The sequence below is a fragment of the Gavialis gangeticus genome, unplaced genomic scaffold, assembly GCF_001723915.1.
Source record: "Gavialis gangeticus isolate Ggan-Ray unplaced genomic scaffold, GavGan_comp1, whole genome shotgun sequence".
NCBI lineage: Eukaryota > Metazoa > Chordata > Crocodylia > Gavialidae > Gavialis > Gavialis gangeticus.
In genome coordinates this window covers 54,190,610-54,207,719 of record NW_017728996.1, presented here as the reverse complement: position 1 = coordinate 54,207,719, position 17,110 = coordinate 54,190,610, and the positions used below count along the sequence as shown (strand labels likewise).

General features: G+C 42.3%; 1 protein-coding gene across 1 annotated transcript in view; it reads left to right on the top strand.

Annotated features, from left to right (window-relative positions):
- Positions 1-14,977, top strand: part of ZNF592 (zinc finger protein 592) — an 88,026-nt gene extending 73,049 nt beyond the window's left edge. The window contains exons 8-9 of the mRNA XM_019504562.1: positions 9,295-9,430; positions 12,624-14,977. Coding sequence (XP_019360107.1) covers positions 9,295-9,430; positions 12,624-13,172 — 685 coding nt within the window. The 3' untranslated portion in view covers positions 13,173-14,977. The remainder of the gene's footprint in view (positions 1-9,294; positions 9,431-12,623) is intronic.
- Positions 14,978-17,110: the final 2,133 nt, after the last annotated feature.

Below are 17,110 nucleotides of genomic sequence, written 5' to 3'. Positions count from 1 at the left end.
AGAGCATGTCTTCCTGCTTGGCTGGAGCAGACAGCTTGGACCAAGGCTAGCCCACCCAGCCTGTGCAATGAGGTTTGTCAGGAACGTGCTAAAGTATTCTGGGATGCTGGGGGCAGTGAGTTAACTTTAATCTGGAGGGGATTTGGGACAGAAGTTCAATAACCTGATTTAACCTAAATCAGTTAAGTCTGATCCTACATCTATCCAGTGTTCTCTTAAACCGGTTTTGGCCATTTTGAAAGTGGTTTACGTGCACTGAACTTCTGTTATGTTACAGATTTGAACTGGTTTCCAATCACTTATACTGGTTTATGTGTAATTTCTGTCCTTAGCCCTAGTGGCATCAGATCTTCCTTTCTCAGTATGGAGGGCTGTCTTCTCTTTTCAAGGAGGAATATGTAATTAAATCTCCTTCTGTCCTTAGCAGCAAGGAGAAGTTTTTCCCAGTCACCAAGAAGAAAAGAAAACAGGGATGAGTTAGCAATAGCAGGATAAGTTACTAACACAGTTCCTTTTTTATAAAAACCAAGATTTTTCTTGAACTACTACTGATTTTTAAATGGATAATAAGACCAGTGAGGACAGCCCACTTTTAGGCTGGCTTAATTTAGGGACCCAAAAACCTTAGTGCTGTCCTTTTGAGCTATGCATAGGTAGTTCAGAGAAGGGAGTTTTTCTTTGGCTATAAGCTAGAGGAGTTAGCTAGCTTCTGTTGTTAAAAGATGTTTCTGTTCCTCTGCTAGTCTATGAAGAGATATCCCTGTCGGCAGTGCGAGAGTTCATTCAATGCCTCCAACAGTCTGCGCAAGCACATTCGCAATAATCATGATACAGCAAAGAAAGTTTACACGTGCTGGTGAGTACCCATTGCTGCTTTCTGGAGATTATCTTCTCTATCAAGTTTAAAAGCTCCTTATAATGGATCCTGTTTACTCCAGGATATAAAATTGCTTTGGGAGACAGTTAAGAGGAGGAGTGTACTAGATGCAAGTGACTTGTTGTCTAAGATAAGTAGGGGTGCACTGATAGGGATTTTTTGGGTAAATGCTGACGGATGGTTTTTAAGGAGCCATATCGGCTGATAGCAATCCAATTCCAATATGCAGCCTGGCAGGCTGGAGACCAGTGTCAGGCTGGTAAGTCTGGTGTGGGGGAAGGGGTGGGGGGGGGAAGGGGCATGGGGGTGGCAGATCAAGGCCCCCGTGGTGAGGGAGGGAATGGGGCTGGGGCAGGTGCTGCTCAGCCTGGGAGGGGTGGGTGCAGGATGGAGCTGCGAGCAGCTTATCTGGAGGGGTGCCAGTGGGGGCAGCTCCTGCCTTGCACGCACCCTGGGAGGGCGCTGAGGGTACATGCCCCCAGATCTGTGTGTGAGGCAAGAGCAGGTTGCCACTGTGGACTGGGACTGGGGCAGCGCCAGGCTCTTCCTGGTGGGGGTGTTGGGCTGGGGACTGTGCCCGGTGTGGGCGGGGGTGGGGGCTGCAGTCATCCCAAAATTCACCATAGCCCCCCTGCAACTCCTAGCTCTGCTGCCACCACCCGCCCCCAGTGCAGCCTGGCCCAACACCCCCACTGGGAAGAACCAGGACTGTCCTGGCCCTAGCCCACCCTCACCTTGTACACAGATCCAGGAGCACATGGGCCCCATGCCCTCCCAGCCCCCATGCCCTCCCCCCCGCTGTGTCCCCCCAGACAGGCCGCTCACAGCTCCATCCCGTGTTTTACCCCACCCAGGCTGTGCAGCGCCTGCCCCTTTCCCACTCCCTCCTTCATCATGGGGGCCTTGATCTGCACCCCCCATGCCCCTTCCCTCTCCCCACCCCTTCCCCCACACCAGACTTACCAATCCAACGCTGGTCTCCAAGCTGCTGGGCTGTGCTTGTGGCCCTTTGCATGCTATGGCTGTGCACATGCATGGGGCATTTATTGGCCACATTATCAGCCACATCAGGCATGAAAAAAATTTCCAATACTGTCAATTTTCCCTATATTGGTGCTGATCCAATATGGGACCGATGTATTGGTGCACCTCCAAAGATAAGTCTTGACCCTTGGAGACTTGAAGTGAGGTTTGAGTCTGAGTTCTGAAGGTGTATTTGAGAGTGCAGCCATGCATGCCTGTAGAATGGCCAGTGGTACAGGACAATCCATCCTCCGTTACAGTCTCATATACCTGAAAAAGATTGGTATGAAGTCTGCAGAGTGCTGCAAAGCAGAGCAGTTTGTCTCGCATCCAATTTACATGCATTTAAATGAACGAATTGGGCTCAGTGGGTGTTTTTTAGGGAAGAGAAGCCTCAACAGATTGGAAATGGGATTTTGAATACTTCTAATCTAGCTAGGTAGCTTAGTAGTGAATGAAAGTCATTGCCATTGGTGGCTGGTTGTAGCTGGGAATAGGGGCTCAGTCTAGGGGTAAAAGTATGCATGTTACAAAACTACCATCATCACACTAGGATCCTTGTTTGCAGTCACAACACATACATCAAGAACTGAATGGGTAGTGTCACTGAACTCCCATCACACTTCAAAGCAGAGTCCCTCTAGTATTGAGAGACATTCGTGTATCGGGGGGATGCTTGCAGTGAGATATCCAAAACATTAGTAATGGGGCTAAATACAAACAGCCCTGAGGGGTGTTCTGTTCCTTTTCCTTGTACTAAATTCACTATAAACCTATTTTAAAAGAAGTCAAGTCCTTCATGTACTATATACTATATTTCTTCAGCCTGCATAGTGGGCAGTAATGAAGTTCAGTAAACAGATGAGAAATAAGACCCCAATGCTGGTAAGGACTCCTGATATGAATAAGCCTCCTATGGTTTTTCAACTGAAACTTGTAAATTTTTCTTTTATTTGGACTGTAGTGTGATTTAGAGCCTTGCAGAGAGGGTGGAACACTAGCCAGCAGTGCATTATTTTGTGATAAATTCATATACAATGACCTGAAGAATTATGGGCACCTGGTTTGTCTGAGTGTGTTTTCTTTCTGGATCAATTGTTTTTCCAAATAGAATGTCTTAGACCAAAAATAACATAATGCATTTTTGGGAAAATAATTCACATAGGAATGTGTGATAAATGGGAACTTGCAAGTACAATCACCTTTATTAGGACATAAGGATCCAGTGGATCCATGTTCTGTTTATTTTCTGGACATCATACAGAAATGGATCCAAAGCTCAATCTGAGAGTGTAAGATCATGTTATACCTACAACAGAAAAAACTGGTTACAGGTTCAAATGAACATTGGATATGTTTCATTCTCAAGCTAATCCTGGTCCTGTCTCATAATACAATTATATAAGTCTTACTTGGAGAGTGTCTGTCTTTTCCAAGTATCCTCAATGAAGTTGTGAAAAACTTATCACCTGGCACATCTTACACCTGGCTTGACAGAAACTTCTCTTTCTCATAATTTGAGATGGGATGTGCGCTGAGGGACTGACTTGTTTTCTGGCTTCCTCTCTCCCCTAGAACTAATCCTTTAAGTCCATAAAACATTGCCACAGTTTCACCCAAAGTGATGATCAGGGGATCTTCAAGGAGTTCACCATACCAGAAAGTCAGTTTAACCACTGATTTTACTGGAGGAAATGATGAATCTCCATATTTTAGGGATGGGGGAGGGAGTAAGGGCACTTTAGCAGGGATTGTTTGAGAACACTAGGAGGAGGGAGGAAGAGGCTGGGAAGACGCAGAGCATTGGTAATAATTTTGTGGTTAAAGCTGTTGGGAGGGGTGGGGGAGGAATTAGGGTGGGTATGTTGGGAAGTAGGAATAAAGACAAAGAAGCATGTCCCTTCCACTCCTTTCCACCTCTCCTCCCCCTGCTCCTGCTCCTTTCCCCACTGTATCCGGGGTGGGAGAAGTTTCAGAGTAAGTCCTTCCTGTTCCAATCTGGCTGCATAGGTGTTGAGTTCAGCTGGGACAGCTGGCATCAGTGACAACTGCACCTGCTCCAGAGGGACTGGCCAGGGTGAGGAAACCTACCCCCTACCCATCGTTGCCGTGGCTGTCCTGTCACATTCCCAGCTGATTCCAACTGGAACAGGCAGAAGCGGCTCTGAAGCTTTCCTTGCCTCTTGGACAGTGTGGAAACCAAGAACAGGAGGAGTTGGGGAAGGGATTGGGGGGGTGGGGGGGAGACGTGGCTGTGACCATGGAAGGGAAGTGTGGGATTCATACCTGCTTTTGCGACTGGAAGGCTCCCCCTGGTCTGCCCACACCGGAGAGTGGTTGGAGAGGTTAGGGTGGGGAGAAGCTGAGAGGTGGGAGCCCCACCACCCCTGCAGCCCAGATTGCTGCTTCTGCCACCCTCCTTTGCCAAATATTGGATCCTACCTTAAATATAGGAATACTTAATTAAAGGAAATTTGCCTAGACTAGAACCTGAAGATCAAGGAGTTTTAGAAGAGGATATTAAACCAGAAGAGATACTGGATGTAATTAAGTCTCTCAGAAATTGTAAATCTCCAAGCCTGGATGGGTTTCCTCCAGAGTTTTTTACAAATATTTTAGAACAAAATTAGTGCACTCATTATCAGCAGCTTTTAATGAGATACTGAAGGAGAAAAAGATTCCTTATACTTGGAGAGAAGCACATATTAGTGTAATCCCAGAACTAAATAAGGGTCTATGTATCTGTGTCTTGTATAGACTTATATCTTTATTAATTAAGATGCAAAAAATTTTAAACTGTTTAGAGTAAGAAAATACTCCCTAAATATATTAATAAAGACCAAACAGCGTTCATAATGAATAGGCAGTTGACTGATAACATCCATAGAGTCTTAGATCTGATTTTTCATGCAGAATTAACTAATGAACCCCACATTTTTATCATTAGATGCTGAAAAAGCTTGATTGTGTCAATTGGCAGGTTTTTTTAAAAAAAAGCCTTAGATACTTTTGCACGCAGTATTATACATTTTGTACAGTTATTCAAAGTAAGTATATTTAGCTCTTTTGAAGAAATGAAATGTACTACAAGTGAAGTTAACATTCCATTTTCCCAATACCTGCAATAGAGACAATTTTAAATACACTCCCAGGAATGGTAAACCTCAGTAGAAATCTGACAGAATTTGAGAAAATTTTGGTCACGCGTATGAAGCGTACAGGTCTTGTGTCTGTTTATAGAAAGCAATTTTAAATACCCATATAAAAGACAAAACACTGTTTATTATAAAGTGGGCTAATGACATTGGACCAGAAATTAGTGCTGAAGAACAGGATCATCTGCAACAACGGTCCTCACATCCATTTGCACAAAGATAAAAGAAAAATATTTTAAATTCTATATTGATGGTATCTCACCCCACTTAAAATTAAATGCATTTATGGTATAAGAGCAAGAAATTTTGGAGTGAATGTAATTAGTGGGGAGTTTGTACCACGTGTGGTGGGCACATCCCAGAATTAAACTGTTTTGGAAGAAGGTTGGAGACATGGTGAGGGAAATAACAGGAAGTCAGTTATCAGATAAATCTCTAGTGTTCCTATTGAATCTCCATGAGAACTCTGAAACATAGAAGTGTCATAGGGAATTTATCACTCACCTTCTGGTGACCACAAGAATTAAAATTGTGAAAGCCTAGAAGAGAAGTGACACCCCTAAAATCACTGACTGGGTTCAAAAAGTTTGGGAACTTTTAGTAATGGAAAAGTTAGTGTTCTAACAGGGAAGAGGACAAAAACATACTTACTTGGAAATCTCATGGACATTTTGCTAAGAAAGAGTCTTCTGCCTCCAAACCAGAACATCTGAGAAATGCTTTTGAATACTGATGTACACGTTCCATAAGCTAATAATTAAGAATAAATTCAGAATAAATTTAAAATTAAAAAAGCAGAGATTACTGAAAGTTTGATGCTCCCAAATTCCATTAGGTCTCTTGCATTGTTTCCTGTCAAATTCATCTCCAAACTGTACACACACAAAAGAGATCTTCTGTTTTCCTCGTTAGAGTCCTTTGCATTACAGGAAGCAATGCTGGTTGGGTAAATAGGAGAACATGAGTTCAGTTTTTGCCTCTTCCACTGTTGGTGCTTTCTGTGCACTTCACTGCAAGTACTAGACAAGGCCTCAATGTTTATGAAGGAGGCAGGTACCATTTCCACAGTTTTGTAATCAGGGTCAGAGGATCAAGAGATATTGAAGAACGCCACATCTGGCAAAGCAGGGAATGGGATGTCACTCTGTAATACAACAGACTCAACATGCATCCACTTAGCCACTCTGGCTCTTGGAAAGGGTTCACTGTATCTATGTGCTTGGCCATACTGTATGTAAAACAAAGCTGCTTCACCTACGTCCCCACCACCTTTCTAGAACACCGTGGGACCCAGAAATGAATGAGCACTATGTAAATGCAAGGCATTTAAAAAATAATAATTTGATGCCCATTCTGATTATCAGGGCTGAGTTTCCTACGTAGCAGAGGCCATAGACTTTCCCTTGGCTATGAGTCCAATCCAACAATTTGTGGTTAAATTACAGCATCTCTTTTAGAAAGACACATAGACTGAATGTCAGGGCTCCTTGCGGGAAATTTACCTCATGCCTTAGTAACTTCCTCAAGTGGTTAATTATTCCCACTCTTAAAATGTGTTGCTTATTTCCAGTTCATACTTTGCTGGCTTCAACTTTTAGCCTGCAGATTTTTTCCTGTACCTCTGTCTGCTAAATTAAAAAACCCTCTAGTATCAGGTTTCTTCTCGCTGTAAGTAAATGTGAACTGTGATCTTAGCTACCTCTTAATCTTCTGTTTGGTTAACGAACTAGACCAGTCCCTTTTGTCTGTTGCTGTACGATTTGGAAGTATCTGAAGCCCCAAGCAGGGGTAGAGGATGCTTGCCGGTAGTAGGGTTACATGTGGTTCTCAAATGACTCGCACGGATTTGGAATTGATTTGGCTGATCTGACAAAAAGATTTCCTTAAAAAAAAAAAAAATCTGTTTTCCAGATGACAAATCTTTTGGCTATATTAAGGAAAATCCAATTTTTCAAAAGCCTTTCTAAAGTGTGGACTTACTGTTCAAACTGTAGTCTCATTAAGCCCATAAGTGAAGGTAATAGTTTCTCTTTGCTTTTGCTTAATATTCCCTTTTAGTATAGGTCCAAGTATTGTGCTTGATCTTTTTTGTCTCTTCATCTTACTTGGAGATCATGGTCAGTTACCTTAGATGTTCACTCTGACCCCAAAGTCCTGTTCAGTTACTGCTTTCCAACATACTATCCACCTCCTGGAATTAAAGCCTATATACAGTTCCTTGTTCCTAATGTATGGGCTTGCATTTGACTGTCAGAATGCATGCTGCTAAGTTTAACAGGCCAGATAAATAAGGGTGCATGACCTCTCATAATTATTTACCATCTCACTCATCCTTGTCTCATCTGCTAGTTTAATTGCAATTATTGTTTATTTTTTCTAGGTCTGTGATATTAAGTAGCATTGTGCAAAATGAAAGCCTCTAAGGGCCTCCCATTTGTTACTACTTCCTCCTTAATTATTATGTCTTCAGACCTACAAGTTAGCCAGTCTGAAGTCAATTTAATACAGCGGTTGGCAGCTGTGGTCCATGGACAGGAACTGATCCATGGACGTGGGGGTCTAGCAACTGGATTGACCCAATTTGGTGCTACGACCCAGCTTCCTCTGCCACTGCTTTTCTCAGCAGTTGCACAGGGAAAGAGCCTGGCACTTTTCTCCATAGTGTCATGGGGAACATGTCTGCAGCTGATGGCCTTTCCTACAGTGGTGGGAGGCTTTGGCAGCAGCTGCTTTTCCCTGTCACTGATGGGACACGGGCTGTGAACTCTCTCTATGTGCTGCTGCTGCTGGGAAAAGTGATGGTAGTGTTTGGGTCCTGGTGCTTACCTACCAGCACTGGCCTACCTCTGACTCAGACTGGGTCAATCTGGCCCTCAGCCAGCCTCTGATTTAACACATACCTTGCTGGTTCTGTACAATCTATTCTGCTTTAAACAGAACAATGTGCTGACTTCACAAAAGTCAAATTCACTGACTTCACAGAAGTCAAAATATATCAACACAGTTACCTTTATCAACTGGCATTTTACTTTTGTCAAAGAATACTGTTGAGTTTGTTTGACAAAACTCATTTTCCATGAAAACGTGTTGGCTGACATGGATGGTATTTCTGTTCATTGTTATCTTGAATTGGCCATTTCATTATTTTGTCCACGATCAGTGTTAGGCTAATTGATGTGGATTTAGCAGTCATCCCATGTAAGTCTAAATTTTGCCATTACACTGTCTTGTTTTCTAGTCCTTTGAAACTTTCCCAGTTTTCCAAGCCACATCAAAAATTAACATCAACAGGTCAGAGAATGCCCTGTCAGATTATTTTAAAACGCTTGGATGCAAATTATCCGAACTAGGAGAGTTTAATTTTGGTATAAGCTGTCTTTGTTGGTTTTGCTAAAATACAGCTGATACTAAACATAACAGCCCTCGAAGAGGAATAATAATATTTAATTCAAATATATTGCTGAATGAATACCCACAAACTTAAGACTTCACGTTTAATATTGGTTTGAAAAGCCTGTGTTAGGGAATGAAGTCTAGGGATGTCCTTTTGCTCACAATTCCTTTCAGATATTCAGATCTTCCCTGAAGACTACAAACAGCTTCCAAATTCAGATGTGTGTAGATGTGTATAAACTCCCTTGCACAGGGTAGATTTGAAAACAACATTTAGAAATATATGTGTAGTTAGCATTATTCATCATTAATGGGTCACTGTGATCAAAGCTGCTTGCATATTTTTATAGAATCTTTATATATAATATGAGCTAGAATCAGAGTACAACCACGCTGGCATTCATGGGTAACGAATCTGCATCTGCCATAGATTTCCTGCCTCTTCTTATGCAAGCCTTTTAAATCTGTCAGAGCACCGATTCCTGTAAACAGGTCCTATGTGTAACACAACAGGACCTGGTCTCAGCTGAATCAGTAGTTGTTACTGTAATAATAATAATAAGCAACACATTTACCTGTCTTTTCTATATAGTACCTTTCATACTTGGGACTTTGTCCAGTTGCTTACTATTTTGCCAGGGATAGTAAATAATGTGATGCCAATAAACAAAGCATTACTGCATTTTCTTTGCTGATCTAGCAGATGTTTTCATTCCCTAGATTCTGCAGCCAATCACGTTTCTGATTCTCCCAGCCTTCTGTACTATCGATAGGCTGCCTATGTGTAAGTTAACACTCATGCTTTCACTTTATTAATAACTGACTTCCTTTTTTTGTATTTTTAAGGTACTGCACAGATGAAAATCAAACATTTCCTCAGCCATTCATGCTGGAAAATCACATCAGCCTCATGCATGGCATTAAAAATCCAGACCTATCCCAGATGTCCAAAGCAAAAGCTCCAGAGAGAAACTCAACAGAAGTAATTAACATATTATTTTTACTGAAAAATAAGTGTGTTGGATATGTGTCTATATTTAGGGGGATTATGTAGAGTGACTTCCTTAGATGCCAGGACACAGTGATAGGTAAATGTAGGTATATTGTCTAGTATGCAGAATGGGTCAGAAAATAGCTGTAAGTACTGTGCCTAAACTGAAACTTAAGAGTTAGGAGGGAAAATGTAATCCTGTTCATCATGTTGTACATGAAAAATCAGATGCGCCTTGAGGGCTGATACTTTTTCTGTTGGGACTTTGCCAAAAGGCATTTGTTTTTTTCTACTGAGTTTGTTAAAGTCTTTTTAGCTGCTTTTAAAAATGAACACAAGTTGGGGACAATTAACATACTTTTCCAAACCCTACAGATATCGACATTTGCTTTTTTGTTTTTGTTTTTAGTCCCACCTTAGAAATGACTGCAGCTTAAATTCATTACAAATTAATTATTTGTGTTATGTCATTACCTAAGGGGAAAAACCAGGATTCATCCCCCATTTTACTATGTATTATATACACGTAGAATGAGATTGGTCCCTACCATACAGAGCTTAAAATCTAAACGGACAAGACAGACCAAAGGTTGGGTAGAATGGTTGTAAGATACCAGCAGACTGAATAGACTGCAGGCCTCCAAATGGCATGTGAGTTCCATGAATATTTTATTGATTTCTTTTTATTAATTTTGTGAATGGGAGTTGATTAGCTGAAAGGACCAATAAAGGGGAAGAAGAAAGAAACATCAAAGAGAAGGGAGGGTGGGATGGTGGATGATGCGAGTTAAAGTGCGGAGGCTGTGAGGAAAGCAGGACACACATGTAGTAAAAAGCCCATCTGCAGAAGACGATATCCAGAGTAGCAACTGAAAAGCCTTGAGAAACTGATGATATCACATTCAAGTCCCTGCTCACTTGCCTTAGTTTGCTGCCTCTGGCTAATATTTTGGGTGACCTTTCCCAGTTCATTTTCCCCTGAAGATCACAGGACTGAGGAAAAGAATGAGTCTAGTAGGCATTCAGTGTAACTAAATCTCTACCTTTTTCCATCAGTCTGTCATCTTCTGCTTCTTTCCCTCCCCAGTCCAGGTATTCATCAGATGGGATTGTTTCATGGTTTACAGTCTTGCTGAAAGCCACCCTTGTTACTTCTTTCAGCCACCAAAATCCTCATTCATGCCTTGATCTTTCTTCAGCTATCACAGCCTCCTCTATGTTCTTCCTGCCTCTTGCCCACCATCCATCCAATGTGCCATCAAACATGTTCATGTTATTTACTGTTTCAAACAGTTTTTCATTAGCTACTTCAAATCCTTCTTTGCCCCTCTTCAGAGTCTGCCAGAACTTTACTCCCAACTTCATCTCTGTTATGACATCTCACTTCTCTACTTTTATCTCTTCAGAAGCCTGCCCTTCTGCTTCTTTGTATTGGTTCCATCTTCCACTTTCATCTTTATAGCTGCTGTTCCACCCCAAATATTTGGAACCCTGTCCCCTCATGTGCATCACACTGCCTGCTTTTCCTTCCCTATTTATCTGGGCTTCATCTTTATTTAAATTGTACCATTCCTACTTCTAAGCACTTAGCTTCCTTGTTTTACAGACTCTATGAACACTCTTTCAGTATTCATCTCCATTCTTTGCTTCTATGCTGAGTGTCAAAATAAAGAAGCACAAGTCCTGTTATTTCTCTTTGCCTCAACAGTATTACGTGATCTTGCTGGATGACAGCCGATGTCTGCCCTAATAGATGGGAAGCTCCCAGCAATGGTTTCTGTAATCTGTTGTAAACCTTCTTTGACCTTTTCTTTGATACTTTTGTGCCTGCTAGGACCACTTTATCTACTTTAATCATCTTCCTGTCACCTCCCCAACCCCCTCTGCCAGCACAAGAGCCAGTTTATTTTGGAAGTAACTTCTCTCTAGTGACTGGTCTGTGCCTGTGTGTAAGGGTTGTCCCAGTTCTTTCAAAACCTAAAATTCACTTTGTCATGCTGCCTCATATGGTGCACGGCACTGGCTGGAATTCTGAAAGAGTATGCAGAACATCAGTCTTCACTGTTTTCCCATTTACTGGACTCCTAGATCATTTCTATGTACAAGGTGAAGGAACGAAGAGAGGTGTCATAGGCACCCACCATGCAGTCTTTGGTATACTTGGAACCTGCCTTGTTATCTGTGAACGTATCAATAGGTGTAACATGAAGAGACTCTTCCATCCTGATTGGAATCCAGTATTTTATTGCATAGTGGGACAATCTGTTTCCTTGTCTTTATTTACTACAGGTTCATCTTCCAACCACTCAATGTTAGGAGTGGGTTGGGATGCTCATTTGATCCAAAGTAATCTCATCCAGTATCTCCCCAGTCTGCTTGATCCCAGCCTTCTGATTCTTGAAACGTTCCTTCTTTCAGGACCTACAGTGTGGCTACACCACTAAAACGCCCGTTGATAACCTCTTACCCTTTACCTAGTGGAAAGTCAGATGTTAAGTTGGCCTTCATGGTCCTGAAAGCAGGTTTAGCTGTTCAAGGCATAGGAATGACTCCAGAGCCTGATTCAGGAGTGTGCCAAGCGCAGACAAATATAGATAATTTCTGCTCACCGCTACCTGTGTGCCTTAATGGAGTTCAGTTCCAAAGGGTCCTAAGAAACAACCTCGCTTCCCCCACCCTTGCCTGAACCATGACATTGTGAGCTCTTCAAGAATGGATTTTTCTCAAGAAAAGCCCTGATGCCTTTTCCTAGGCTGTCCCGAGAGGCTGTCCCATTAGGTTTGATGTTATAGGAGGCTGGAGGAAATGACATTATGTGGAGATGCAGAAAGAATAGTTTCTGCAGCCACAGTAAAGGATATTAAGGAACTGGTTTGCTGGACAAATGGGATGCTGTCCAGCATAACCAGGATTGGACGTTCTCATGCTGTGAATGATGAACAGTGAAACCTGAGGGATTTAGTGCTGTTAGGAAAGGTAGTGAAGGAAAGGTCTCCAAAGGCAGCATTATTTAACTCCTTCTAAACAGGAGGTGTGAAACACTGAGTTAGAGTGTGTGCTTTCCCTGAAGCACTCCTACATGTGTTATGCACCTCATAAAACTGCATAGATTCAGCAAGCTGAAGGCACTTGCTTGTACACTGACTGTATTCCTAAAGTTGTGCTTTATTTTTTTTTCTTTAAGGCAAAATCTCCAAAGAGAATGTCTGCAGGTGAACTGGGGCAGATGGAAACCACCGCAAGATCTGACGCTCCACCAGCCAAAAAACTGAAGGCACACTGGAAATGTGCTAAATGTGGATTTGCAACAGACACCAATACTGAATTTCAGGAACACATACCTCAGCACAAGACAGACAGCTCCACTTACCAGTGCTTGCTCTGTGGCTTGTGTTATACATCTAGCATCTCTCTGAACAGACACCTCTTCATTGTTCATAAAGTAAAAGACCCAGAGGAGGAGGAGGAAGAGGAGGAGGAGGAGGAGGAAGAGGAGGAGGAGCAGCAGCAAGAGGAGGAGGAGGAGGAAAGAGAGAAGTTAGATATAGAGATGAATGAGAATGGACATGAAGAGTATAATGGTGAGATGAACACTACAGTGGAGGAAGAACATAGTTTGAAATGCAAAGTGTGTGAGACTGAATCAACACTTTGTGGACACAGTCAGCTGTGTGGCACGGAGGATCCCAATAGCAGTTCTCAGAACAATCATTCAGAGTCTCTTAAGATTTAAAAGGACAGTTTTTATGTGGAATGTTGGGTGGGAATAGGGCAAATCTTTGAAATATCCTGTTGATTTCTTGGGATGGACTGTGCTTTCCATTAACTTTTATTTGTAAGGGAAATAATAATAAAAAAAAAACTGCCTCCACCTCCATAGCACTAAATCTCTGCCAGATCAGAGAAGTGAAAAGGGAAAGCAGGGCAAGGATCCCCTACTGGAACTTGTCCAACTCTTAAGGATCAAGGAGCACTTTCTGCAACCTGTTTCCTTTCCTCAATCAAGCTCTCTTCCATTGAGTGTGCACTGCCTCAGCCTGACCTCCCTTAGCCTTGCCTTTCTTTTTTCTTTTAATTTCCTTCCAGTATTTATGATTTAAAGTCCTCTTCCATTTTATAATGTGATCCAAACAACCATACATCAAGCAGATTAACCCATCAGGACTGTACAATTTTGTGCTAAAGCCACCTCCATCATGCAGCAGATGTGAGCTGGAGGTTTTCCTTAGCCTGCATTGTGCTGGTTGATTTTTCCCTAGAGGTATTCTTGTATCCCTGCAAATGTGACTAAACTGGTGTTTTCTAAATTGAAATCAGCCTGGACAAGATTTTGTGCCACCAGGATCAATTAAAAAAAATTAATAGAAATATTCCTAATTCCTTTAAATATTTTAAATGATCTGAGCTGAAGGTCACACATCACAAATTGACAAAGGCCTTGTCTATTCTGGGGATTTGCTGTTTTTTCAGAGTCTTTGGTGGTCAAGCATCAGTTTAGTTGCATTGCAACAAACCCTACTGAAGACTGGTAGAGCCAAAATAAGCTGTATCTGTCACCTGTGTAGTTTACCCCCGCTCCAAACCAGGATGAAGTTGCACAAGTACGTACTGCAGCATATGATACATTTGCCTTTCTGCATTGCGGTTACTTATGAGTACACGACTAGCCCCCAGTGACTGAAATCCACAGAATAGACAAATGGAACCTGCCCGTGGCTGTATCAGCTGGAGTGGACTCGACTATACGCTTCCAATCCTGTCAACTAAAATCTCTCTGTAACAAAAATGTACTTAATCTACTTTTGTTTGTTAGCTCCCTATTTAGGAAGCAGATACTGCAGTTATAGTGAGACCGGTCTATCTGATGACACCATGTTGTGTGGCCCCATTCTTCTATGCATAACCTAGCAAACTCGATCTCCCGCAACTGCTAGCAGCGGCAACTTGTGTGGCATAGAGAGTTCTACATGTTTGATCAGGCAAGGAAGAGCGGTTCCCACAGCGGTGCTGGTATATTTGAGAGACCACCGTACTGTAATGCTTCAGATTGCTCTAGCTCCTTTGATAGTAGATCTCCCACCTTTACTCAATTTTATAAATTACTTTGGAGACTTTTTATTTCCATGTAGTCATATTGACTCTTCCCCTTCCCCCCTTCCACACAGTTTCCTCATGCATTCTCTTCACTTGCTTTGTGTAATGTAATTACTTCTATACAGTTTTTATGTTGAGCCAGAATCTTGCTCGTTATTGTTTACTATGACAATGTTTAAATAATTTAAAAACTATTTATCTTATTGCATTTGAATTGCTCACTTTCTTGTCTCAATGTGTTTTGATACAAACAGTTTGGACTCTTTGTATTTTTTGATACTGTGTACTTTAGCCTAGGGAATGTTTTACAAGGTAGCCGATGTAGAGTACCAATAGCAGGGGTCACTCCCAAGCCATCACATATCTATTTAATCTGCAGTGGCATTTGTGCCTTGCTATAATGTTTACTTCAAAATATTTCAAATAAAAGCATCCAACAATGCATGGATGGGCTTTCATTATTTCCAGGCAACACTGGAAAGCCAGTGCAAAAGTACAAAGAGCCACTGCCTTTCAGGCATTTCTAGATATGCTCTCTATTGCTTGATTTTTTTTTTCATCCCAGAAGCTTATGTCCCAGTCTTGGCTTTTGATGATGCCTGGACACTGGACTGAAGATTTTAACAAATGTGACTGCAAGAATCAGAAGTTCCATGAAGTCCTGATTAGTTTGTGCAACAGGTCATGAAAATGTCCCAAGTACTCTCATAGCTTCAGGAGTGGAATGACTTTGCTTTCTTCTATGAGTAGATAGCAGTATTTCCATATTGGGCTCCTTATAATAAATATCCAGGATGCACCTGTAAGATAACATCATAAGAACTGAGCTGATGAAAGGTTCCTCACTGCCTGGGCCAGCTAAGACTAGAACCAATGTAAAGATGAGGCAGCCTTTGAAAAAGTGAATTGTACCTCTGCTTTTGGATCTCTGTTGGTGGGAGAATTACGTAAATCTGATATTGCCACATAACTATATTCAAGGCCAATATAAAAGCAGGTCAGGTACATATAGGATAGCATATTTGAGACTCATCTACGTTTGCAGGTAATTAACTCTCTGGGATATACCCATTTGATATACCCTCAAATGATGCTCACTGGATCCAAGTCAACAAGAATCATTTGATTAAGAAGCATCTTGTGCCATTTACAAACCCAGCTTGTGTCCATCTCCGAGTAGCAGTTCACATTTTTTCTTTGCACTTGGTTGGATGATTTCTGCCAGTGGCTCTGCAAGCTGAAGATCCCAGCAAACAATCTCCCTTGGAGAAAATCCTTTCAGTCTGCTTAATGTCCTCATTTGTTCCTCAGTTTGTATATTACAAGGAGATTTCCTGTCCTAAGAAGCAGCCTTTTCTTCAAATCGCTATTGGCTTCAGTTCTGGAGTCTGATGACTAAACTCTTGGATCAGTGTACAGCTTTCTGCTGGATTTTCTTCAGAATATATCTGTCCATGAGGAACATTCCCAATGCTGGCCTGATGATTCCAGTTACGGGCCTTGCTGTGTTCCTGTGTAACTTTAGGCAGTGTCTGTTTTATATTGCGCTGTCATTCCCCTTGTGCAGCCCCTCTTCTGCCATCTCATTAATAAATGGGGTAGCTCCACTTAAATGGAAGCAGGAGACTTGAGGGGGCTAAGGATGAAGGACCATCTCCAGTGTCATAATTAGTATTTTGAAAAAGAGGAAAAGTATGGTGGATAACAATGCTAGGCTGTGAGTCAGGCAGCTGCAAGAGCACAGCCTGAAAACTATCTTACACTCCTTCATTCTATGCTCTGTGGGCTTTCTTATTCCATCCTCTTTTTCTTTTGCCAGGACCATGACAGTGGTGGCCCCATTAGCTCTCTCTCAGCAGAAGGCCCCAGGGCACATAGTGCTCCTTATTGGAGTACACCAGTGCTTACAGGCTGCTTCAAGGAGGTGGTCAGAAACACAGCATTTCTGGGAGGGCTCACAGAGAACAGCTAGTGAATGACCTCTTAGGATCACAGGAAAATAGGGCCGGAAGGTCATCTAGTTCAGTCCCCTGCTCAAGGCAGGATCATTCCTGCCTAAACCATCCCAGCCAAGTGTCTATCCAGGGATGGAGATTCCAGAGACCTCTCTAGGTAACCTGTTCCAATGTGTGACCATCTTCATAGTCAGAAGGTTCCTCCTAATCTCCAATGTGAGTCCATTGTTCCCAGCCGTCCCCTACATCCCCAGGAAAAAGCCCATCTCCATAGTCTCTATAATCACCCTGCAGGTATTTGAAGACTGTTATCAAATCACCCCTCAGTCTTTTCCAGACTAAATAACACCCTCGTAAATTGTGTTTCCCAGGCCTCTAATCATGTTTGTTACTCTGCACTTCACTTTTTCATAGATTCATAGATTAAGGGTCGGAAGGGACCTAGTAGATCTTCTAGCCCGACCCCCCGCCAGGGCGGGAGAACAACAAAAAACCCCAAAAAGAGAAACGGGACTCAAATGAGTCCAGCCAGGTAGGCATCCAGCCTCTTCTTAAAGACCCCCAGGGTAGGGGCCAGCACCACTTCCCTTGGAAGTTGGTTCCAGCTCCTAGCCGCCCTAAC